This window comes from Nyctereutes procyonoides, unplaced genomic scaffold, assembly GCF_905146905.1.
Source record: "Nyctereutes procyonoides isolate TBG_1078 unplaced genomic scaffold, NYPRO_anot_genome, whole genome shotgun sequence".
Lineage (NCBI taxonomy): Eukaryota > Metazoa > Chordata > Mammalia > Carnivora > Canidae > Nyctereutes > Nyctereutes procyonoides.
In genome coordinates, this window is record NW_026575124.1 from 5087786 (window position 1) to 5112406 (window position 24621).

The 24621-nt window shown below is 62.7% G+C and overlaps 1 protein-coding gene across 6 annotated transcripts; it reads right to left on the reverse strand.

Moving 5' to 3' along the window:
- Window positions 1–4463: 4463 nt before the first annotated feature.
- ZNF385A (zinc finger protein 385A) lies at window positions 4464–24621 on the reverse strand. Of its 6 annotated transcripts, none has more exons than XM_055337091.1 (8): window positions 24539–24621; window positions 18486–18618; window positions 10754–10864; window positions 9162–9324; window positions 6912–7154; window positions 6209–6378; window positions 5997–6092; window positions 4464–5790 (listed from the first exon to the last, which is right to left on the reverse strand). In XM_055337091.1, the coding sequence occupies exons 2-8, from the start codon at window positions 18570–18572 to the stop codon at window positions 5560–5562; spliced, it is 1101 nt and encodes a 366-aa protein (XP_055193066.1). In that variant the 5' UTR covers window positions 18573–18618; window positions 24539–24621; the 3' UTR covers window positions 4464–5559. The 6 variants fall into 6 exon arrangements, with proteins under 6 accessions (XP_055193066.1, XP_055193062.1, XP_055193061.1 ...); XM_055337087.1 differs by having other exon boundaries at window positions 18486–18622; window positions 24539–24608; XM_055337086.1 differs by lacking the exon at window positions 24539–24621 and adding an exon at window positions 19993–20536 and having other exon boundaries at window positions 18486–18622.

Below are 24621 nucleotides of genomic sequence, written 5' to 3' on the forward strand. Positions count from 1 at the left end.
GCCAATTCCTCCCTCACTTCCCTTGCCCTTGGCTAGTGCAATTGGGGCCTCTCTGTTGAAAATCCCCCTACTACTTACACCAAAGCTGTTTCACCCCTTCCTAAAGACCCAAGTTGTTTCCTTCCTGTCGTTGCACAGCAGGACACGTATAGGTTCATTGCCAAGAATTGTCCCGACGACGTGGAGACAGACCGTCAGAATGTCCGGGCCGCTTCTCTAGGGGCCGAAGACAAGACCAAGCTGCAGGAGCAGCTCCGAACACCCAGGAAGCCTTTTTTTTTTTTTTTCAAATTTATTTTTATTTATTTATTTATTTTTATTTTATATTTTTTGGAAGCCTTGGGTTTATTAGGAGGGAGCACTGCCTTTCTTCTCTCCAGGATTCAAAGGTGGTTCAAATTAGGGGGTCCCATAGTTGATAGTTGATAGCATAGTTGATAAGAGGAGCCAAATTAGGGGGTCCCATAGTTGATAGTTGATAGCATAGTTGATAAGAGGAACCAAATTAGGGGGTCCCATAGTTGATAGTTGATCGCATAGTTGATAAGAGGAGCCAGATGAAGAAAGGTGGCAAAAGAAGCATCCAGGATTTTGGCTTCACTCCACACGGGGGTGTGGGCCACTGTTCAGTGGTTCATTCATTCACCTGTTCATTCAACTGACAGAGGTGACGTGCTGGACTCTGAGCTAGACCCTGGGGATACAGGGGGGTATGATACGTGGGCTTGCACGGGTCCAGCAGGGGACACACATATGTAAATATTTAAATGCTTAATTGATTTTCTTTCTTTTTTTTTAAGTATTTATTTATTTATTTATTTATTTATTTATTTATTTATTTATTTATTTATTTATTTATGATAGGCATAGAGAGAGAGAGGCAGAGACACAGGCAGAGGGAGAAGCAGGCTCCATGCACCGGGAGCTCGATGTGGGATTCGATCCCGGGTCTCCAGGATCGCGCCCTGGGCCAAAGGCAGGCGCCAAACCGCTGAGCCACCCAGGGATCCCCCTTAATTGATTTTCTAAAGGAGGGGTCTGCAAACTCTGGCTTATGGACCATCAGCAGTCTTGTTTTGTTTTTTTACAGTAAGGTCTACACCCAACATGGGGTTTGAACTCATGACCCCTGAGATCAAGAGATCCAGGCTCTCCCAACTGAGCCAGCCAGGCACGCCCACCCCCATCCATCTGTTTTTATACGGGCCACGAGCCAAGAATGCCCCCCCCCCCCCTTAAAATGGTTATAGAAGCACCTACTCTATGGTACTCTCCCTCGGTTTTGCCTCTCCGTGAGCAAGACCTGAGATAGTTACCATCTGACTATTTAAGAAAAAGTTTGCCGACCCTCACTCTAAAGTGTATCGGGGCGTAGAGAAAAGGAGTGAGACGGCTGAGGAGGAGGTCAGGGGAAGGTTCACAGAGAGATATCCGCGCTGGGTTTTGAATGATGAACAGGAGGTTTTTGGGGAAGGGGGTGGAAGAAGAAGCACATCCTAGGCAAAGGGAACAGGATTCATAGAGTCACAGAGGTCTAGGTGGAGATTAACAAGGAATGGGAGGAAAAAACAGAACAAAACAAAACGAAAAAAAAAAAAAACAAGGAATGGGAGGTGGGGGGACACGTGGTGGCTCAGCGGGAGTGACCCCGGAGTCTCTGCCTCTCTCTGTCTCTCATGAATAAATAAATAAAATTTTAAAAAAAAGAGGGAATGAGACAGAGAGAAAGAGAAGCAGAGACGCAGGCAGAGGGAGAAGCAGGCTCCATGCAGGGAGCCGGACGTGGGACTCGATCCTGGGACTTTAGGGTCATGCTCTGGGCCAAGGGCAGCCACTCAACTGCTGAGCCACCCGGGCGTCCCTCTCTGTGTCTCGCATGAATAAATAAATAAAATCCTAAAAAAAAAAAAAAGGGAGCAACAGAGAAGATCCTGGAGAAGTGAGCAGGGTGGGGAACCGAAGTCCTGCGCATCGTGCTGAGGAGCTGGGGTTTTATCCCGAAGGCCAGGGAAGACTTGCACTCCAGTAGCTGTGAGTAAGGCGTGAAAGCCCGCAGGCCAGACGTGAGAGAGGCCAGTAAAGTGCCTCCAGTTCGGACAAGAGTGAGGCAGGGCTTGAGCTGAGGCCAGGACTGGCTTCCTGGACATGCTGCGTGTGGAATCGCGTAGGGCCCCGCACTACACGGGGCCGGGCTTGGTTTGACACTCGCACTGTTTGAAGATCCAGTTTCTTTTCTTTTTTTTTTTTTTAAGATTTATTTATTTATTTATTTATGAGAGAGAGAGAGAGAGAGAGAGAGAGAGAGACGCAGAGACACAGGAGGAGGGAGAAGCAGGCTCCATGCACCGGGAGCCCGACGTGGGACTCGATCCCGGGTCTCCAGGATCACGCCCTGGGCCAAAGGCAGGCGCTAAACCGCTGCGCCACCCAGGGATCCCCCCTGAAGGTCCAGTTTCAACAGGTGGCCCTGCTTGTTCATTTGCACTGGGCCCACACGCTGTAGCCAGTCTTGGTTAGGGCAGCGGTTGCGGGCATCGAGAGCAAGGATGAGGATGCATGGGGTCATTAAGAAGTCGAATAGGATTCGTCTGGTGATTCACTGGTGACGGGTCAGGAGAAGGAAAGACTAGGATGACTTTTGGTTTTCCCCGTGGATGGTGGTGCATCAGAGATAGGGAATGCGCAGCGTGGCAGGGAACGGGGAAATCAAGAGTTCAGTTTTTTTTTTTATTTTTATTTATTTATGATAGTCACAGAGAGAGAGAGAGAGGCAGAGACACAGGCAGAGGGAGAAGCAGGCTCCATGCACCGGGAGCCCGACGTGGGATTCGATCCTGGGTCTCCAGGATCGCGCCCTGGGCCAAAGGCAGGCGCCAAACCGCTGCGCCACCCAGGGATCCCAAGAGTTCAGTTTTATTTATTTATTTACTCATGAGAGAGACGCAGAGAGAGACGCAGAGACACAGGCAGAGGGAGAAGCAGGCTCCATGCAGGGGCCCAATGTGGAACTCGATTTCGAGACCCCAGGATCAGTCCCTGGGCTGAAGGCAGGTGTCAAACCGAGCCACCCAGGTGTCCCACCCAGAGTTCAGTTTTAAACCAGGTTGGAGGGCAGCCCTGGTGGCTCAGTGGTTTAGCGCCACCTTGAGCCCAGGGCCTGATCCTGGAGACCCGGGATCGAGTCCCATGTTGGGCTCCCTGCATGGAGCCTGCTTCTCCCTCTGCCTGTGTCTCTGACTCTCTCTCTCTCTGTGTCTCTCATAAATAAATAAATAAATAAACAAACAAACAAATAAATAAATATCTTAAAAAAAATTAAAAAAAAACCCAGGTTGGAGGTTTGTATCCCAGTCCCTCTCACTCCGGTTCCTTGTAGTCGCTTTCTCTGTCTCCACATGTGACCCAGCCCCTGCTCTGCACCACTGTCTCCTAGAGGGCCACGCTTGCCCCTCAGACTTCGGATCTCCAGCCTTTGCCTTTTTCTTTTTATTTTTTTTTTAGCTAGATAGACCTGAAAAAAATCTGACCGCCCCCAAACTCCTTGTTGGGTTGCATTTCTAAACCCACAGTGAACTCCTATCCTCAGCTTCATGACTTACAAACCCAGGGGGCCCATTTCCCCTCCTTCCTCTTTAACAGACATCATCTCACCTTCCCTCCCCATTCCCTCTGAAAAAGGGGGAAATGCGTGGAGAGGGGGAAGTGAGCAAAGGAGATGCAATTCAGGGGGGCCCTGGGGGAGATGCCACGTTCCGGTTTGGCCTTTTTTGTTGGACTTTCTTGCCACCCAGCAGGGCTGGAGGGAAGGGGTCACAGAGGGGGGTGTGTGGTTGCCCTGAATGCCCTGAATTCCGGAGATAATGAGGAGCCCCTTGCCCCGGGGGGGGGGGGCAGCTGAACAGAGTGTGCTTCTCTGGGGCCGTTTATGGGACCAGAAGAGAAGGTCTTCTAGTGTATCTGCGCATCTGTAAGCGGCACGGCCCCAGTCCTTGAGTCTTGGGACACGAAGTCTCAATGCACGTTGTGGAGATCCAAATCTCATTTTCCCTATGGGGAAACTGAGGCCCAGCCAGGGGAAGGACTAACTCAAGGTGACCCCGGCGGGGCCCAGCAGGGCCTGGAGTCAGCTCCCTAGTCTCTGCGCCCGCTTCTTCTCCCCACGCCTCGCATGTTGCTGGGGGTGGGTTTTCCATCAGGGAGAAGCACAAGAGCCTGGATCGTGTCCTTTGTCCCAGGGGGACCTGCACCTGCTCCCGCCGCAGCCCCGGGTGTGGGGGGGGGGGTGCCTTTTCCAGGTCGTGGGCGCCACCTGGAGGAGCCGGGGGAGCTCCCGTGGCCGTGACCCGCTCCGGGCAGAGGATGCCCGGGCCGCTTCCCGTGGGACCTGCCAGGCCCTCCCCGCGTGGGCATCTCCCGCCGGGCCGGCCCGCAGCGGGGCCAACATTGAGAGTCCGAGCCTGGGGGACGGAGGGCAACGAATCCAGACTTTATTGTCAAGGAGAGGAGGGGAGGACGTGGGGGGGGGGGCCGGGGTTGCTACATCGTCAAGCGTAAGAGTTGGTGGGGACGGGAAGGCCAGTGGGGCCCGTCCCCCTCCGGGTCGGCTGCTGGCGGGGCTGACGACACGGAAACCACGGGGGCGGGGAGGTCACGCCCCGCCCGAGTGGTGCAGTAGTGGGTGTCTGGTGGGGGGACAGCCACGAGGTCTAGGAGCTGGGACGGGGGAGGCTACAGACTCAGCGAATCCTGCGGAAAGGGCCGGGGCGGGGGCGAGGCTTCTATTGCTTTTTGCTCACAGTTTTGCGGAAGGCGAGGCGGGGGTGGGCTTGGACTGGACACCCCTTGCCCCCCTCGGTACCCCTTGGGCGATGGGTGCTGGTGAAAAGAATGGAATCCGGACTGGGTGGGGAGGAGGAGGTGAGGGAGGGGCCTGTGGGGGCATCTACTTGGTCCCACCCAAGTGCCGGAGATGCCCCCGGGCGGCCCCGCGGCCCCGGGGCCTGGGGCGGGCAAGGTGCGCCGGGCACAGTGAGGTTGCAGGCGGGAACACCGAAGTGCTTTGGAGGGACCCAGGACCCCGCCCGCTCCCCTCCCCCTGCGGAGGACGGGGGTGTTCACGGAAGCGCTTCAGTGTGGGGGCAGGGGGCCGGAGTCCCAGAGTCCGCTTATTGCCAAGAAAATCCATTTCTGCCCCCCGGACTCCGACCATGGCTTGTGAACCCCGTTTTGTGCTAGGTTTGGGGGGGAAGGGCTGAATGGACATGGCTTTTGGGAGGGGGGGTGTCTCCAAGGGGGCTCGGGGGTGAGACGGCCCCCCCTTTTCTAGGGGAGAGGGAAGGGCAGGGGGCGGGGTTCCCTGAGATCTGGGGTGTTCCCCCCCTTCTGAAGCCCCCCTCCCCCGCTACCCCTCCCCTTTCCTGGAACCCCGTACCTCGGGGCGGGCGGGGGGAAGGAGAGATCATTCAGGGCGTGCCGGGAGTAGGGGCAGGCTCGGAGCCCGGAGGCCTGGGTCCCGGCTGGAGGCGGGGGGGTCGCACGGGAGGGGGCTGGGGGTTCAGGTCAGTAGGGGGAGAAGAGGATGGGTCCGTGCGCAGTTCGGATGGGCCCGGGGGCCGGGTGGAGCAAGGGGTGGGTGATGGGCGGCCCCTGGAGGAGAGGCGCGGCCGGGGCGGGGCGCAGGGACAGCGGGGAGCCCGCGGCCGCTGCCATCACCGCAGCCACCGCCAGGGGGCTGGGGAGCAGGCCGCCCGCCAGGGACTTGGGCAGCTCCTTGGAGAAAGTCAGCGCGCCCTGCAGGGGGGAGAGGGGCGGGGCGCAGGAGTCACCCGGCGGCCCGGAACCCCGCCCCCCGCCCCCCGCCCCAGCAGGTCCCCCTCCTCCCCCCTGCGCCCCCCCGCCCCCCTCCTCCCCCCTGCGCCCCCCCTCCCCCCTACGCCCCCCCTCCTCCCCCCTGCGCCCCCCCGCCCCCCCTCCTCCCCCCCGCGCCCAGGCCTCACCGCCAGCTCCGCGGCGCCCCTAGGCTTCTTGTGACGGCTCAGCAGCGGGTTGGGCTTCCCGGCCACGCCGTCTCGGTGCCGCCGGCTGGAAATGTGCTGTGGGGGTGGGTGGAGGGGGCGGTGAGCCCGGGCAGACCCTGGAGGTTCCCCCTTCCCCTCCGTCCTCAGGGAGCAGCGCTCCCGCGAGCCCCTGGGGACGGCCTCGGGCCCACCTGTTTCAGCTGGACCTCCGAGTTGACCTTGACATTGCAGATCTCACAGTGGAAGGTTCGGTCCTGGGCAGGGGCCTCTGGTTCCCCGGGAGTGGGCGGCCCCAGGCGGGGGTAAGCTTTGATGGGGCCCAGCCCACTTCGGGCCTCCAGAATGGTCTTGTGCTTAGTACCTGGAGCGCGTGGAAGGCTGAAGGTAAGGGTGGAGGAAAACCCTCCAGGCCTACTAGGTGACAAGCATGTTCCCAATTAAAATATGAGCCGCGGGATCCCTGGGCAGAGGTTTAGCAGCGGCCTTCAGCCCAGGGCCTGACCCCAGGGTCCCGGGATCCCGCATCGGGCTCCCCGCAGGGAACCTGCTGCTCCCTCTGCCTGGGTCTCTGCCTCTCTCTCTCTCTCTGTGTCTCATGAATAAATACATAAATCTTTAAAACAAAATAAGAGGGAGCATCAAGTGTGGGGATTTTCCAAGCCCCTTGTGGGTGCCCCCCCCCCCAAGGCAAGGTGGGTGGGGGCGGGGTCGCAGGTGAAGAGGTTAAGTGAGGCAGAGGACTTAGCTAAGGAAGGGGGCACATGATGAAGGAGGGAGATGGGCTGGTAAGTCTCAGAGGGTCCAGGATGTTGGAAACCAGCGGGGCTAGGAGGTAGGGAGCAGGAGTGGGCTGAGAACGGGGGGGCGTCGGGGTGGGGGTAGGAGAGGCCGTACCTTTGTTGTGAGCCTCAAGCTGGGACAGGGAGTTCACTGCCACCTTGCACAGAGCACAGTAGAGCAGCCGCTTGGCCTTTTCTTCTTCTTCCTTGCTGCCCCCCGGCAGGGCAGCTGGGGCTGGAGTCCCGCCTTCACCCTTGGTTGTACCCTGACCAGTCTCCGGAATGCTGGGAGGAGATGGGGAGCCAGGCTGTTTCTCTGGGGATCCCGGGGCTGGACCCAGTCCATTCTCCATGGAAACTGTTGTTAGGGGAGAAACAGAGGGGTCACCCCAGATGGTTTCGGAGACGATTCCTTATGTGGAGGAAACCCACCCTCATTTCCTGGAGGGCAAGGGCCCAGGAGTCCCCACCCTGTGACAACATGCATGCTCTCATGCCCTGGGCGGGAGCCAGATGTGGTCTAGCTGCTGCAGGCTGGGTGTGAGGCTCCAACGCCTGGCTCATGCTCCAGAAGCTGGGAACGGTTGAGGGGTCCAGCCCCAGTGGCCTCCTTTTCAGGGTGAAGCTGGCACCCAGCCTGGCCACGGGGAGAGGCATGGAACAAGGACTTGCCCCTCAATGGCCTACCACCCGGCCTGGCTGCCTGCCTGGCCAGCCCCTTCCCAGAGTCCTGCCCAGTCCCTAGGGAGGCCTGCCAAAGCGCTCTAGGAAGGGGCAGGCGCAGCCCGAGGAGAGGCCAGGAGAGACAGTTACAGACGCGGCAAAAGGGCAATAGAGAGAGCAGAACCGGAGAGGGAACAGGGATGCAGGCTGCTGTATAATTCATGGCTTGATTAAAGATGCACAGGCCGCAGCCCTCCGCGCTGGGCTCTGGCCCCTGCGCGGGGAAACTCTAGCGCTCCCGTTCTTGCTCCAGCGGCCGATCCAGTTTCCGGGTCGTGGGGAGGCTGGCAGCGGGGGCGGGCCCGGGTGGGGGGCCCTGCCCGCGGGTGTGCGTTCACTTATCCACCCTGTGCCGCCTCCCTGTGTTTCTCATCTCCGTCTCCCAGCACCTCCATTTCACCCCAGGGGCGCACCCCATCTCAGTCGGGGTCGGGGCTTCATGGTTTACAAAGGAGGGCAGTGTCCCGGTCTCCTCAGAGATCAGCCAGTGGATGGGCCTCGCTAAATGAGGTAATAAGACACATAAAGCACCAGAACAGTGACAGCCAAGAGATGTCAGCCACCGCCGCCACCACCACCCCATCCCCATTTTACAGAGACGTTGCCAAGTTAAAAAAGGATGATCAGGGCAGCCCGCAGCCCGGGTGCCTCAGTGGTTTAGCGCCGCCTGCAGCCAGGGCCTGATCCTGGAGATCCGGGATCGAGTCCCCCGTCAGGCTCCCTGCATGGACCTGTTTCTCCCTCTGCCTGTGTCTCTGCCCCTCTCTCTCTGTCTCTCATGAATAAATAAATAAAATCTTAAAAAAAAAACAAACAAACAACACAATGATCAGGCTAAGAAGCGGCCAGAGCACATCAAGACTCCGCTGCCTGCCCTATCCGTGCCCCCGGGGGTGTGCGCGCAGTGGGGTCCTGGTTCCCACGCCGGCGACGCCGATGCCTGCTTCTCAGTCTACCGGGGGTGGGGCAGAAAGGACAGGCAAGGAGAAGAGGGAATGGGGGTATTCGGGTCCTCCGGGGTGCTCATGACCGAGAGCTGATGTGGTAATCCCAGGAGGGGGAGGCTCGCATCCTCCTGCCTTGATACGCCTTCCTTTCAATTTCTGGGCTGGGAGCGTGATGGAGGGTGGCCACCAGCCATGGGGGAGAAGGAATCTCAGACTTGCTTTTGGTAAACCTGGAAAAGACCTGGAACATCTTAAAGTCTCATTCCCAGGAAAGACCACTTTGGCCCAGGGAGGTCCGGAGACCACCTGAGACCATCCAGCGGGTGGCTGGGGTCCCCTGAGCTCTCGGTATCCCCCACGGGGAGCCCTGGGGGGCAGGCCCTGGGCCGTCGTCCTGTTCCCTCCCTGCACCCCCCCAAGATGGAGGAGGCTCTCCCTGGATTGGAGCGAGTCTGGCCTCACCCTAGCCCCTCTCTGAGTCACTAGGCGGCGGGGAGGACAGACGGGGGGACGCTGGGGCGGGAGTGGGGGTGACACGATGGAAACTCTGTATCACTGTGCTTGGCTCCAGGACTCACCTTGGGTAGGGTGGGGTGGGGGTGAGGAGGAGGGAGATGAAAGCAGAGGAGACGTCTGGGAAGAGGGGAAGAACAGAGGAGCAGTGGAACCAGTGGGGGGGTCGGGGTCGGACACACCTGGACGGGCCGCTGCAGCATCCCCGTTTGGGGGGGTGCCGCCCGGGGGAGCTGGGTCCCCGGGTTCCCGGACGCCGGGCTCCCTGCCTCGCGTCTTGGCAGCCTCGATGCCTTTGACTCTTCGGGCGTGGCGATTGCCCTTGTAGTGAGCCTCAGCCTGGCTCTTCAGGGACGAAGGAAGAAAATGGAGCCTGAGATCACCTTCCAGCTGCCCGTTCTCCCCGCCGAGCTCCCTCGGGCCCGGGGGTGGCCTCGGCAGGCTGCGGCCGTGTCTCCCCGTGCCGGAGAGGCGTGAAGCCCCGGGCCGAGGAGGGCGGGTTACTCCTGGGGTTCAGACTAGCTCCTCAAGGTCGAGTAGCTGGGGACCTGGATGCTCCCCTAGGCCAGGCTCCTCCCTACCGCCGCACCGGGGCCTGGCTGCTGACTCGGGCTCTCACCTGGGCCTGCGTGAAGGAATCCTGAACCCAGGCAGCCAGCATCCGTGGCCCCCGGCCTCTTTGGGCCTGTCTCCCGACCCTGGGCTCCAGCCTTCACTGCCTCCGCACTCAGGCCGGGAGTCCCAAGAGCCCCGAGGCCTGGGCTCTATCCCGACTACTCCCCCCTGGCTCTCATTTTTCCTGAAGCCTCTGTGGACACCCTGGAGGACCCTGGCCCCAAGCCCAGCTCTGGAGAGAGAGAGACAGCTGTCAAAACACAGCCACTTGGTCAGGGAGGGGAGGGGAGGGCCAAAGAGTGGAGGGCAGCCTGCATGCGCCCCCTGGGCCCCTAGTCCTCGACCCTCCACGGCGAGGGGAGCCAGAGCTGGCAGAGGGGGTGCCGGGGTGCAGGTGAAGGAAAGACCTAAGCTGAGCTGGTTCTGGCTCCACCCCCGCCCCCCATGTGCATCTCCTGTTTATTCTGAACAATATACAATCCCGGAGCCACAAGGTCACCCAGACAGGGACACAGTAGAAATAAAAAAAAAGTGTGGATGGGCAGGAAAACAAGATCGACAGCCCAGGGGTGGGAGGGGGAGCAGTCTGTGGAGCCCGGCATCGCGGGGTGTGTGCGTGTGCGCGTGTGTGCGCGCGCGCGGACTGCGGAGACACAGATCATGGCTTACTTCCCCCTACTCAGCAGAATGAAGCTCTGCTGTTTTTCCCTAAAAGCTCTCAGAACTTGCGCCCCGCAAGTCCCCGGTAGGCCCACATGCAGTCCCAGGGGAGCCCCAGAGCGAGGGCGGCTGGGAGGCCTGCCATCTAGGTGCTGCGTCTTGGGGGGCTTCTGTGCATGGGCAAGGGTGGCGGGGGGAGGAGGCCGGCAGGTCAGAGGGGCAGGCGGCAGGGGAGGGGCCCGCGAGGACAGGGGGGCGCAGGCCGGCAGCGGAGTCGGTGCCCTAGCGGGGCCCGTGCCTCATGGCCCCCTGCGTGCCCAGGCCCTCGGCCACGGCTGCCCAGCGGCAGCCTCCGGATGGCCTGCTGCACGTCGAGCCCACGGCCCCTCCGGGCCCTCCCAGCCACCCCCTCCACCACCCTCCCGCCCCCTCCCCGGCCCGGCCCTCGGCCCCAACGCCCGGCCTCTGCCCTCCCGCCGCGCCGCCAGCGGGCCCTTACCTGGGAATTGAAGCGGATCTGACAGACGTTGCAGGAGATGACGGGCCGCTTGGTCTTGAGCAGGGGCCCCCCGAAAGTGTGGGACAGGACGGCCTTCTGCACAGGGTCCATCTGCGGAGGCAGGCTGGGGTGAGCGGGGGCCCCAGCACAGGCTCGTGTCCATCATCCCCCACGTGGCGGCGGGGCTGAACCCGAGTCCCCGGCACCTCCTGTCCACCCCCCACTTTGCCTAGGCCTTTGGGCCTGTCCCCCGATTCCCTCCCGGCCCAGTGTCCACGACCCCGGCAGGGATGGCCTGGCCCTACACTCGGGGCACAGAGGCCCCTCACGGGAGGAGCCCCGAGCCGGGCTGGGACCGGCCTCAGCTCATCACAGCCCGCGATCCAAGGCTCTTGGACAGATGGCAGGTCCCGAAGCAGCCCGGCCGCGGGGCCTTCGCTGAGGCTTGGCCCCTGGCCCTGCTCTGTCTGGGGCAAGAGGCTACCAAGCCAAGCTTCTGGCCCTGGGAGACAGACGTTCCCAGCTTCCCGTGGGCCCCAGGTTGCCCTAACCCGCCCCCTACACCTCTTTCAGGCAGCAAGTCTAAACAGAGTGGAAAACTCAGGAGGAAGTAGGTGGCTGTAGCTAATAAAGGGGAATTAGTAGGGGAAACTACGAAGCCGGCTGGCCTGAGGCAGCCGGGAGATCTTCTGAACTCTTTGCCTGGGGCAGGGCTGTGGGGCTGGGTGTGATTAGGAACAGTCTCTGCCCCCACCCTGGGTCAGCAGATGTGTTTGCAGGCTCCTGCCAAGGGTTCACATGAGGAGGGGAGAGGATGGGAGTTTCTCTCTGAGGCCTGCGGCTATCAGGGGATGAAGCCAGGGGCTTAGAGACGCCGCAGCACGGAAACTGCCTCCCTGCACAGTGCTCCTCCCTCTGGCCCCCGGGGCGGCCAGGGAGAGGCAGGACTGGACTGTAGCCAGGCCGAGGAGGATTGAGTGATGGCTGGGACCTCTAAGAAGGGAACCAAGTAACAGCTGAGGCCTTGTCTTTTAGGTGGAAGGGCCAAGTGAAAAATAGTGGCTGGGGCTTGGGGTTCCTTAGCTCTCAGCCGAGCCCCTTCCCCGTGCCCAGGTCTTCAGTGGCTCCCAGGAAGACAACAGAGACGGGGACTTGAAGCGGGCGGAGGAAGGTGGTTGGACTCCGGAGAGTCCACATATCCTGGCTCTCCCCCGGAGCCCCCCTGGCTGCTTGGGGGCAATGTCGGGGACGGGGCTTCGGATCCCCGAGAAATGGCAGTAGAGGCGAGAGCCGAGGCCGCGTTCGGGTGACCGGTCTGAGGGACGGGTGTCCCGTCACTTGGTCTGCCCCTGGCTGGAAGCAGCCCCTTTCCTTTCAGTAGCTCATTTTTCACCTCCTGGAAGCCCAGGTCCTAGTCAAAGAGAAGCCAAACAAGGGAAGAATGGGTGTGACTGTGTGTGTCTGGGCAGGCTGTGATCAATCTGTGCATGGGTGGAGTGTGAAGGAGTGTCATGTGCTGTGTGTACATCATTGATGCATCAACATTTCTGTGTCGGGGGCTTTGGCGACGCCATGAATGGTCAGGTTGTGTAATCCTCAGCTGTGTGTTTATCTGTGTGAATGCATGATGCGTTTGGCAGAAAGAAAGACAGACCAAGTTGGAGACAGGCTTTAATCAGAAAGGGGAGACGGGCGACTGCTCTGGGGCTCCCAGTCTCCAGGCGTCGGTCCTCCTTATCCAGAGACGCCCCTGCCCCCTGCCCGGGGGAGTTCTCCTCAGCCCCTGGGCTTCCTCCCATGCTGGGTGGGGAATGGAATTCAGCCCAAACAGAAACCCAATCTGGGCCTGGAAACCTAAGTCGATGACAGCAGCAGGGAGAGAGGAGTGGGATGGAGAGGGGACAGCAGAGGCCCCAGTTCTGTCCCTGCCCCACCCATCACCCCAGCCTGCTCCCCAGAGCGCCCTGAGGACGACCTGCCCTGCGGGCTGACCATCCCAATATCCACCCTGGGAGAATGGTCCCTGCCCCACTTGGGTCCCTCCTCCAGGTGGAGAGCCTTCCCTCCTGCACACACCCACCCTCAGGTTTAAGTCCAGAAACATCAACTAGGGGTGGGGGTGGAGTGGGGAGGAGGGCATCAACCCAGGGCCGGGGGTCCTTCCCAGCCTCTCCTCCAGGAACTGAGGAGACACCAGGCTGAAGGTGAGGGCTCCTGGGCCCAATCCCTGCGCAGGTGGAACGTGAGCCACCCAAGTGCCGCTCCAGGCCAAGGTCAAGAGGCCCTGGTGACCTAGATGAGGGCTCTCTGGGGAGGGGGGAGGCCAGCAGCTCCCACAGCCGCTCCCCTCCAGAGCCCCTTCCCCGGCATTGCGGCCTAGACCCGGCCTGGAAAGGTGGGCACCGCCTCTCCCACCTGCCCTCCAGCAGCAGACATGAAGGGGACTCCTCCCTGAAGCTGGGGCAAAAGGAATCAGGAAGGGCAAGGGGGAGGGAAGGGAGGAAACCAGATCAGGAACACGAGGGGGGTGGCATGATTGGATTTCCTTCCACTGCCCTTTATCTGATGGAAGCCGCTGCCCCCTGTTGGAGCCCCGCTGCCCCGGCCCCCTCCCCCGCGCCCCGTAGAGGTGGAAGGGGAAGGAGGCTGGGATCTCCGGGATGGGACGACCTGAGGCACTGAAATAGGAGAGAGAGCGGCCTAGGGGGGTCTGAAGAGCAGGTGCAGGCTGGGGGGGGGAGGTGCGCCGGGATGGGGTGAGGCATCCAGGCGGCGTGGTCACCTGCGGGTGCACGTAGGACCTGATGGGGAGTCTGAGCACCTGGGGGCCGCCGGGACCAGGAGGCCGAGGGGGGGCCGGCGTGGTGGCCGAGTCGGGGGCGCCGGCCGCGACCCGGGGATTGCTCGGGGCCGCGCCAGTCATGGGGGATGGGTGGGCCGCACAGCCCGGGGGCCGGGCGAGAGGGACGGGCCCGACCGCCGGGGGCCGGCGGGGCGGGGCGGGGGGGCTGCGGCAGCGGCAGCGGCAGCGGCGGGAGCCGGGGAGGGGCGCCGGGGGGCTTACCCTGCGGGGCCCCGGGGGCCGCGACTCCATGGCCCGGCGTGGCGGACCCGGGCGGGGCACCCGAGCCGGGCCGGGCAGGCCGGGGACGCGGCGCTCGTTGCCCGGGTGGCTCGGGGCTGTGCGGCCGGGCCGGCCCGGGAAGGGGAGGCGGGGCCGGCGGGGCCGGGAGCCCGCCCCGGGGGCGGGGAGTGGGCGGGGCCGGGCTCGGGGGCGGGGCCCGGCCGGCGCGGGGCGGAGCGAGGCTCGGGGGCGGGGCCCGGGCGGCGCGGGGGCGGGGCCCGGGCGGCGCGGGGGCGGGGCCCGGGCGGCGCGGGGGCGGGGCCCGGGCGGCGCGGGGGCGGGGCCGGAGCGCGGGGAAGCGGGGCTGCGGGAGGCGGGGCGGAGGGGTGTCCGCATCCAGGTGCGGGTTCCCGGGCAGACCTCGCGCCGGCGAGCAGGACCCGCCCGGTGACCCCGGTTTCTCCGCCAAGGACCCTGGCTGGGCGCGGGCCCCCCAAGCCTTGGGCGACGCGGGGTGTCTAGCTCGGCCGCCTCTCCCCTCCGCCATCCCTCCGGCCCCGGCCCCCGGCCCTTTGCGACAGCCTCTCCTCCAGGTCCGCAGACGCCCCTTGTCCTGGCCCCCCTGCTCACGACCCCTTCGCCCTTTCACAGCCCCCCGGCACCTGGGCGTCTCTCCCTAGCTGGGTCCCGCGGACGGTGGGGCTGCGGGGGCCCCGGAGCAGGAGCGACCCCAGCCTGCGGACGCGGTCCCTAACCCGCTGCACCCCCGGCCGCCGCCCGCCACCTGCTGGACGGCCGCGCTCCCCGGACCGCCTGTCCCGTGCGCTTGCTGCCCCCTGGCGGCGGCGGCGGGGCAGCGCGGGGCTGCGGGGAGGGCAGGGCCGCCCGCGCCCCAGAACCCCAGAACCCCCCCCCGCCCCGTCTGCACCCCTCTTAGGCTCCCCGCGCCCTCACCTCTCCCCTTCCCTTCCGCCCAGGACAGAGGGGTGAGTGGAGCGGGGGACCGGATGTAGAGACGTCTCTTCGGGAGACAACGGGGCGGGGGGTCCCAGGGCAGAGGCAAGCCTGATGTGGCCAGGGGTGTAAGGGGAGGGGCGGCCCCAGCAGCAGAGACACCTGGAGCTCTCAGCCCAGGGAGGGGGAGGCTCTGCGAGGAAGGATGAAACCACCAGCACCACCAGCACCACCAGCACCACACGTCGGCTGAGCCCTTGCAATGTGCCAGCCCCTGCACCGAGCTCTTTGCGTGCATTATCTAATTCAGTCTCCACCGCTATTCAGAATAAGCACAGTGATCATCTCCATTTTATAGAGGAAGGAACCGAGGTTTAGAGAGGTCAGATAATTTGCCCAAGGTCATAAGCTGGTTAAGTGGCTGGACTAGGATTCGACTTTAAACCTGGGCAGCCTGACTCCACCAAAGCCACGTACCCGTGCCAGAGGCCCGTCTGCAGCTTTTCTGCAGTCCTCGTTCCCCTGCAGAATTTGACACTCTTGATGCAGCCCGCCACGCTCTCTCCTTTGGCTTCTCTACGTCTACAGGAGCCAGGTTGCATCCCTGCCCCCCTCCAGCAGCGCCTCCATTTCCCTAGCTGGAGCCTCCCCCTCTTCCCGCTGCCCAATTCTGCTTATCCCAAGTGCCCGAGGCCTTGGCCATACCACCTCTCTCTCCCTCTGATCCTCTCTTAAGTAAAAATAACGGCGATAACGTGATCGCAGCAGCTAACGACACTGAGCCCTTTGTGCATCGTGATGGTGAGACACGGTTCTCACAACAGCCTGCTGCGTTACTTCTATTACGATCTTGCCTTACAGCTGGAAAAATTCAGGGTCAGAGTCGCGAAGCAGCTTGCCTGAGGTCGCACAGCCGGTAGTGTTGGGAGGCCAGTTCAAATCCTGCCAGTCAAATGCCAAAGTGGGTGCGGCCGGCACTCCCAGCGTATCAGCGCTCATGGCTTTACATTTATTTTTTATTTTGTTCGTTTTTATTTTGTTTTATTTATTTATTTTTTATGGCTTTAAGTTTAAATAGCTAGTCCCTACTAGAGGCGGTGGAGCCGGGAACTCCGGGGGAGTCAGCAACCCCGCACTTCCCATGTGCATGGACTAGCCTTGTGGCCTTGGGCAAGTCACTTAACCTCCCTCGCTCTGCGTTTCCTCATCTATAAAATGGGGACAAGGGCAGCCCGGGTGGCTCAGCGGTTTAGCGCCACCTTCGGCCCAGGGCGTGATCCTGGGGTCCCGGGATCGAGTCCCGCGTTGGGCTCCCCGCATGGAGCCTGCTTCTCCCTCTGCCTGTGTCTCTGCTTCTCTCTCCTCTCTCTCTCTCTGTTTGTGTCTCATGAATAAATGAATAAAACATTTTTTTTAAATGAGGAAGATGATGGGAGACCTCAGGGTAAGTGTGAATGCGCTGTGCAGGGGGGTGGGGAAGTATTTCCAGCACCTTCTGCTCCGGTCAAACTGAATCAATTGCACTTCCTCATGTGCTCTTTGCTAGCCCTTGTTCATGCTATCGGCTCCCGTCTGGAATGTTCTCTAAGGCCCCTTTTAGAATCCTACTAATAATTCTTCAAAGCCCAAATCATCCGTCCCCTGCTCCGGGTTCGGTCCTTTTTTCCTCTGTTCTCTTTCTCCTGCTCAGCTCTGGTTGGTCCCTCAGGCACCACCTCATTCAGCAGGTCTTTCTCGACACCCCCTTGGGTTCCCCTATAAGCTAAATGCTTCTGACGCGGCTCTTTTCACCCTGTAGGGTACCTGCTAACTTGTTATCTTTCCTACCAAGCACGGGCTCCCCAAGGGCACAAAGTCCTATGTCCCTGGCACCTGGCACAGGGCCCAGCACACAGTAGGCTCCTAACGTTCTTTTTTGTTCGCTCGAGTCATTGTCAGCGTCTCTGTCCCAGTATCTACAACCCTTGCTCTGTTTTGTGTTATGGGTCGCCGCAGAGATGTCTACGTTTCTCTCCCGAATATGAGCTCTTTCGAGACTGGACCCTAAGTGTCTACCCTCATGTGTCCATCGCACCTAGAACAGGGCCTTGCTTATAGCCAGGACGCAACTTTCTCATCTGTGAGACAGGGATGAAACAACCGCTTCCCCAGGGGTCGCTACAAAGACTGAGACCCGAGAAGCACTTTGCACACCTCGGGGTGCAACGCAAATGTTCACCTGGATTCTCCGGGAGGAGTTTGGAGGAAGCAGCTGGAAGTAAGGGGAGCTCCGTGGGGGGTCAGAGGCTGTGGGTTCACGTCATTCGTTCGGCACATACTGTGTCAATTGAGGTAAATGACGAAAACCTTCGGGCCGGGGTCTCGGCCCTGCCGGCTGTGAAGCAGGAATGACAACGTCCACCTTGCCGGGTTGCGGTGAAGACGCGGTGAGACGGGTATAGACACAGCAGCCGCCGCCCGGTCGTCAGTCCGCGTTTGCGGCCGCGGGGCTTGCGGGGGGCCTAGTCGGGGCAGTGCCCGGGCCTAGCCGGGGCCTTCCCAGGGCCTAGCTGGGGCCTAGTCGGGCCGTGCCTGGTGCCTGGGCCTAGCCGGGGGGCCTAGCCGGGTCCTAGCCGGGGCCTAGTTGGGGTCTAGCCGGGGCCATGCCAGGGCCTAGTCGGGCAGTGCCCGGGCCTAGCTGGGTCCTAGTCGGAGCCTTGCCGGGGCCTTGCTGGGGCCTAGTTGGGGTCTAGCCGGGGCCTAGCCGGGGCCTAGTCAGGGCCTAGCTGGGGCCTTGCTGGGGCCTTGCGGGAGCCGAGCTGCCGGCTTCCTCAGGCCCTCCGGCTCCAGCCCACTCGCCGGGCCCCAAATCCAACCGTGTGCCGGGCATTTCTGACTCAATGCCGCTCGCATACCAGCTCGCCGGGTCCTAACGTGAGCTCAGCGGCCTCAGCCCAGACCCGCTTCCTCCTGCAGACCTGTGTCCCCCGCCAAGGTGACTTCATCCAGCCACAGAGACTTGAATCCTGGGGTCAGCCTGGATCATCCTCTCTATTCTCCCCCCACCCCAAGCACCAGGTGGGCGCCACGGCCTATGAATATTTCCTTGCCTCCTCCCTACTGCACCCTCGCCGCCCTGCCCTGGCCCAGCCTCCGCTCCCTTTCAGCCAGCCGTCCCACTGCCCCTCCTCAGACACCGCTGTCCCCGAGTCCCTTGCCTGCTCAGGGATGCGGTGGCTCCCTATTTCATAGTCCATTAAGCCGGGGCCAGTTCGCTAGCCCTCTGAGGCCCACCCCGCTGGCCCTACCCACCCAGCTGCGTGCTCCCGAGAGCTAGAGGTTACGAACGAACGGACGGGCAGGCTTGGGGCCCTGCTTATTCGCTCCTTCTGGATTCAGCACCTGTCGCCCCTCCCACCTGCCTGTAGCCACAATCAGCACTCCAGGCCCCACTGCTCTAGGTGGTGGGCTCCAGCAGAGGATTCACATGAAGCCCGGAGCACACCTTCTGGCTCATAGTGGGACCCGGGCAAATGTCAGCTCCTGCTGTTATTGTTGCTGATCGTATAGCAGAGCCAACAGCGCTTGCAGCGGCCTGGGAGCCAGGCAGGTGGCGTCCTCAGAGGAGGTAAGGAACCAGGTGCAAGAGGAAAAGAGGGCAGGGGTGAGGTGGAGGGAGAGCAGGGGCCAGGGTCTCGGGCGGGGGGTAAGGCAGGCAGGCAGGCTGCTACTCACAGTGCTGTAGTTGCTGAAGAGGCCCAGGGTGGGGGCCGGCTCCAGTGGGAAGGGCAGGATCTGCTTGAGGTCCAGTGGGGGCTGCATGATGGGGGGCTGCCGAAGCAGAGGGAGGGGCCCTGCCCGGCTCAGGCTGCCTGAAGGGCAGAGAAAACATTACGTGGGGCAGGAAGGTCGGAGCTTGGGAGCCCCACCCACACCTGCCAGTCCCACTCCCCAGCAGGCGCCCCCACACTCAGAAGTGTGACCCCATGCACACACACTTCCCCTGCTCGCTGGCTGGCTCGGAGCAACGGAGCACAGTGCCCTGTGGGCCCAGGGGAGGGTGCAGACCACTCCTTCCCTTCTGGGTGGTTTTCACTTCCCCCTTCTCCAGCCTCCCTCCCCCAAGACCTTTAGGCATCTTACAGACCCAGGAAGAGCTGGATCAGCAGGGCTCAGGAGCCCCATGGCTCTGGTCACTCCCTTCTTCCGGTTTTGTTTTCCCCCAAAGAGCCCCAAAGGCTAGGTCTCACCCGGGGGGAGAACAGAGTCGGGCGGGTGATACATCCCACTGCCCAGAGGGGCATGTTGAGGCCTAGACTCGGAGGAGGGCTACTGAGTCAGGCTGCCCAAAGAGCCCTGATTTGTCCCAGTCGGTCGTAATTCCTAGTGAACCGTGACATCGCCGGGGATAGGGACCAGGTGAGCGGCGTTTGCTCTGGGCCGTGGGCTGCCTGGGCGCACTCTCAGGGCCCCCTGCCCCAACCTGCCCCTTTGTCTCCCTGGGAGGGCTCAGCTCCAGCTCTGCAGGAGGAACTGCCACCCAGGCCTCTGGGAGGGGAACGCCTGGGTCTGACCCCAAGGGGAAATGAAAGTCCAGGCGAGCCCCTCCACTACCCACCCACCCCTGAAGCCTTCTCCTCCCCTCAGAGCCACGGAGGAACCTTGCCAGGCTCCAAAGGGGGTGGGCCAAGGCCCTCAGGGCCCCCGTGGCTTCCGCTAGCCCAGCTCCCTTCTGCGGCCTCGCTGTCCTGGCTGCCCTTCACTGCTCCAGCAACCCCCTGCCAACAACGGGGGTTCCCAGGAACAAAGGCAAAGCCAGGAGGCTGCAAGCCTGGCCCCGTCCTCCCTTGACCTTACTGGGGCAGAGGGTACCCCGGGATCCGTTCCTGCTCCCTCCATAGACACTGCCCTTTGCATACCTTCAGTCCCTGGTGCCCGCTGCCCCCGGGCAGTGGCCTGGCCCTGGCCCCCCAGGGGCCTGGGCCTGACAGCGTCCCCTTCCCTCGGTTCTGCCCCCTGCCCCCACCCTGGCCAGCCCCCTCCCCCCCAGTCCAGTCAGTAGACTCAGCCAATCAGAGCCCTGGAAAAGTGGGGCAGAGGGGAGGGCGGGGGAGCAGGGATTAGGGAATCGGAGGCGAGAGGGAGGGGGTGGGGAGGGCTCAGGCACAGCTGGGGGCAGGGAGCTGGTCCAGAAAGGTCTGGAGGGGTCTCTCTCTTCTGCCGGGGTGGGTGGCCAGGGTACCTGAGGTCAAGGCTGCCGGGAGCTTGGGCTCTAGACGGCTAAGGGTTGAAGGAAAGGGCAGGATGCTTGGCTTTGGCCCTCGAGCAGCTGGGGGTCTTGTGAGCCCTGTGTGCCTTCCCTCCTCTGCCACCTGGGAGTGGGGATGGGATGGGGGAGGAGGAAGACAGACAGACGGAGGCTGGCGAAGAATGACAGAAGCAGGGGTGAGCGACTGAGAAAGGAGACATAGATCCTGAGACAGAAAAGGATAGTGAACAACGGAGAGATGAAGGGAGTGAAATGAGAGAGGAAAAGAGAGACTGTGCTGAGAAGCTGGACGCAGAGCTGGAGGCCAGGGCAGACAGCCGGAAGGAGAGCAGAGGGGGCGAGAGGAGGCAGGGACAGCCCGAGGGGCGAGGGGCGAGGGGCGTGTGGCCTGGCCCCCCAGGGCTTCTCCCCTCCGCGTGCACCCCGCCCCCAGCCTGGCACACCAGGGCAGCCCTAACGAGCCCCGGGCAGCATCAGGAATGGTGAGAGAAACCTGAGCGCTCCCAGAGTCCCAGGCACCCAGCACCCACCCTAGCAGCTGGTTCGGGGCTGGCACTTGCGCTGCCCCGGAGCAGCTCAGCTCCTTGGCCCTGTCCCGAGCCCTCTACCCTCTGGAGCCCCCACCGCTCAGACACCAGGCTCAGAAGACAGAGATGCTTTCTGGAAAAGGCAATCGAAAAACCGTGTGTTGTAGGGCCGCCGTGTGCCAGGCACTGAGTTCCGAGTCTTATGGCATTTACCCTGTGAGGCCGCTGTGGTTCCATGGGGTAAGTACTTTGCCCATTTGACATATGAGGACACTGAGGCTCACAGAAGTTAGGAACCTTGGCTGATGGCACAGAGCCCGGAAGCGTGGGGCTGGGATTTAAATCAATCGAGGGCTGCGGCGGCCCCGTAGCCCCGAGGGGCCCTAGTCTCACTTGGGAGGCCTGGCGGCCCGCAGGCCTGCACCCTGCGCCAGGAGAGGAAGCCGAGGGCCAGTTCCCTGCGTTTCCTGGGGCTGGCGGAAAGCAAGAGCGGCGCTTCGGGTCCCTGCGGCCAGCAACTCATCTTTTCCACTGCCAGGAGCCCCGGAGGGAAGGAGGGAGGGCAGGGAGGTGGAGGCAGGGCTGAACTGAGGAGGCGCCGAGGCCAGAAAGCCGGGCGGGCACCTGGAGGCTCCTTTGCCTCCTCCTTGCTGCGGGGTCTCCTGAGCTCGAGACAGGGAGAGGGGCAGAGGACAGAGGCAGGGCTCTCGATTCGCCCCCTCTCCCCTCCTCTGAGGGCACGAACACTTGCCCCTTTGGAGGGCTTCCTAGACGCCGGGCGCGGGACGTGCCCGGTCTCCCCGAGGACGGCTCCGCGGCTCAGGAGCAGGTGACTCGCGCATTTGGCAAAAGAGAACAGCAGTTGGGCCTCCGGGACCGGTCCAGGGGATCGAGTGAATCCACGTAGGCTGCGGGCAGGCCGCAAGGGAGCCCACTGAGTGTTTGCTAAATAAACGAGTCCTCAGCTTAGGGATGACGATGAGACAGTCCTGAGACAGTCGGCTCCGAGAGGGGGAGGCACCTGACCAAGGTCACACAGCTAGAGAGGCTTGAACCTGTCTGTCTGGCTCCAGAGGCAGGGCCTTCAAGCTCTTCCCTTTTGTGGGTAGACTAGGGATGGGGGATGGGGTGGGGGGAAGGACAGGACCCAGGGGGCTGGGGGGCAGGAAATCAGGACTTCTGAGACCTGGCTAGCTGAGGGCTTGGGCAGGTTTGGAGGGGGTGGGAGCGAGAACTGGAGAACTGGAGTGCGTGCGTGCCAGCGGCGCACAAGTCAGGCAGGGCAGGGAGGAGCTGGGGCAGGCCACTCCGGAGGGAAGCTCATTAGAGTAATTGCCTCCAACAGATAGGGCCCCACCCGGCTCTGTGGGGAATTGCCAGATGTTTTATTAAAGACCATTCCCAGTGCACTTTAGAGGGGGTGAACCCTCGGACCCTTGGATCATGTCCATCTGTCCCTTTCTATGTCCTACCTAGCCCCAGGCACTTTGATCCGCCTCGGCTTTCCTCTCCAGCGCCGAGCCACAACCAAGCCACGTCTAACTCCCATCCCACTGAGGTCTAGTCTTTTCCTTCTTCCCTTCCCCAGAGATTTCGGCCAGGTTAGAGTCCCAGCCCCTTGGCTGTCTTAGGGCAGGCCTGCGGCCTCAAGCCCTTGAGAGGAAGAATGGGAGTGTCCGCCGTGAGCTGGCTCAGGGAGTGGTCCTGTCTGGTAGGAACAGGAGCCGGGAGAGGCGTGACGGTAGGGCTGTGCTGAGTGCTGGTCGCGGAGACCGGGCCGGCCGAGAGCGAGATGAGAAGAGGTACTGGGATTAGGCTTGCAAGTGGTATTAGGGCCCTAACCCAAGGTGGTGAAAAGCACACGGTCAGCACTGGGTTAAGATGGGAATTAAACTCTGGGGCCAAGGGAGGAACTGGATTGCAGTCTGGACTGGGATCTCATCTCTAATCCATCTTTCTCTTTAGGCCTTTTGGCCGCTGCTTCTCCCCCAGCAATGCTTAAAATTGGGGATTGAGAGGAGAGCCCTGAACGTCTGCATCTTGAATTCTTGACCAAATCCCATGTATCTGTTCCCTTCTGCCTCAATTTCCCCCATCTGGACAGGAGGCAGGCTGAGGGCTGGAAAGGCTTTGAAGTCAAAGATGAAAGCAACAAGGGGATGATTATGAACAACCACTTAAACATCCTTAATAACCTTAGGGTGGAGGTAGGCGGGGCAGGGCTGAACGGAGGAGGTGGCTGGGAGGGGAAGGGAGAAAAGATCCATGGGAAAGCTTCGGAATCTGACAGCAAAGGGCCTCCTTCAGTGCCCCCTCTCCCCAGGGCCCAGGTGGAGGGGACAGTAAGAAGGGCCCAGAACAGGGGATTGAGCCCAGAACCACCATCTGCTTAAACCTAGGCCCACCATCTAGATCTTGAGCATGTAGCCGGGCCCCACCTGCTGGTCAGGGCCACCGTGCACAGGGACTCGGTGGACCTCAGCATTTGGAACCTGGAAGCCTTACTAAGGGTCCTGGGGGTGGGGCCTGGACCTGGCTGGCAGGCTTCCCCGCCCTCTGTAGGCGGGCACAAGGAAGGAATCAAGGACAGTGTCCTCCAGGGAGATGTGCTGGGGTCCAACTGGTGGACCCGGGCATTTCTCCCGTGGTGGGGTCTTGGTCAGGTTTGAGCAGGTCCCTAAGGTCGGCGTTAGAGCCCACTGACCAGGGGAAGCACTGCTCGCGCTCCCCGAGAAGCATGATGCTGCCCCTGGGGCCTGTGCCCAGGGTGGGGCCTGTGTCCCCGGTGGCGCCAACGTGCAGGGATTGCACAGGCCAGAGGAATGTGGAGCCTCTGCTCTGGGGGCCTGAGTGCAGGATGTGTGGCTGAGGGTCCCCTTCGGGTGGGGCTAGGCTTCCCAGCTGGGCGAGGAGTCTCTTGTTTGCTGGAGCCACCCGGGAGAGGGAGGCAGGCGACGACGAGTCATTCATGCCTCCCTTGCCTCATTCATGGACCAGGGGTGCGGAGCCTGGCGGGGAGGAGAGGCCCGAGGGGGGCAGGAAGAGCCGAAGGAAGGGGGTGAAGGAGAGGAGGGCCGCCACTGGGAGGTCAGCAGGGGTCAAAGAAAGAGGGGAAGCCAAAGAGCCAGGGAGGCAAAGGGCAGAGGGACCCAGCCGAGGGCCGAGGCGGGGGGCCGGGTGTCCCCAGGGAGGGCAGGGGACCACAGGTGTGGGGGCGTCTCCCACCAGGAGCAGGGCCCAGGGAGCCGCAGGGGGCAGGGGGCCGAACGGGCCTGCCCACCTCTGAGGAGGCAGCGGCCTGGAGCCCCCCAGCCGCGAGTCGGGGAGCCCGGAGCACCCCAAGGCCCGCTGGTCCCTCTCCTCCCCCACCCGGGCTCCCTTCCCATGTAGGTCATGAGGATGGGGTGGCTGGAGGGCCGCCCGAGCCCCGGGGCTCCCCGCCCCCTCCCGACTGGCCCCTGGCGGGCGCGCCCCCGGCCCAAGGCAGGGGTGGGGGTGGCGGTGGGGGAAGGAGGAGGGAGGAGGAGGGAGGGGGAGGGAGGAGGAGGGAGGAGGAGGCCGGGCAGCGGGGCCCCGGCAGGCAGCCGAGCGGGCGCGGGGCAGGTCCCGGCGTGCAGGGGCAGGGTGGTGCGGAGGCAGGAGGCCCGCAGGCCCCGGACGCCCGCCCCCGCCCCCGCCCCCGCCCCTGCTCCGCCGCCCGGTCCTCCTTCCCGCAGCCCTGGGCCCGGGGGTGCGGGTGCGGGTGCGGGGTGGGGGTGGGGGTGGGGGTGGGGGCGGGGGGCGCACCCTCGCGGCGCTCCGCAGGCCCAGCCGCCTCCCCCAGCCCCTCGGCCCGACATGGATATTCATGAGCCTCATGAATACGCGGCGCCTCCGGGGCGGGGGTCCCGCTCGCCCGCGCAGCGCAGCGCCCAGGGGTCCGGGCCCGGGCAGGGGGAGGGGCGGCGGGCGGGGGCGGGGGCGGGGGCGGGGGCCGGGGCGAGCGCACTCACCGAGGATCATGCTGGGGACCCGGGCGCCCGGGGTTCCGCGTCGCTGTGTCCCGGGGGCCGCGAGGCCGGGCTGGGGTACCGGG

What these genes read in the sequence shown, in the direction of transcription:
- ZNF385A (XM_055337087.1), bottom strand. An exon ending in TCTTCAGCAACTACAGCACT is followed by an intron (nt 10,865 to 18,485) that starts GTGAGTAGCAGC and finishes CTGCCTCCGCAG; the next exon opens with ATGGACCCTGTGCAGAAGGC. An exon ending in AGATCCGCTTCAATTCCCAG is followed by an intron (nt 9,325 to 10,753) that starts GTAAGGGCCCGC and finishes TCGTCCCTGAAG; the next exon opens with AGCCAGGCTGAGGCTCACTA.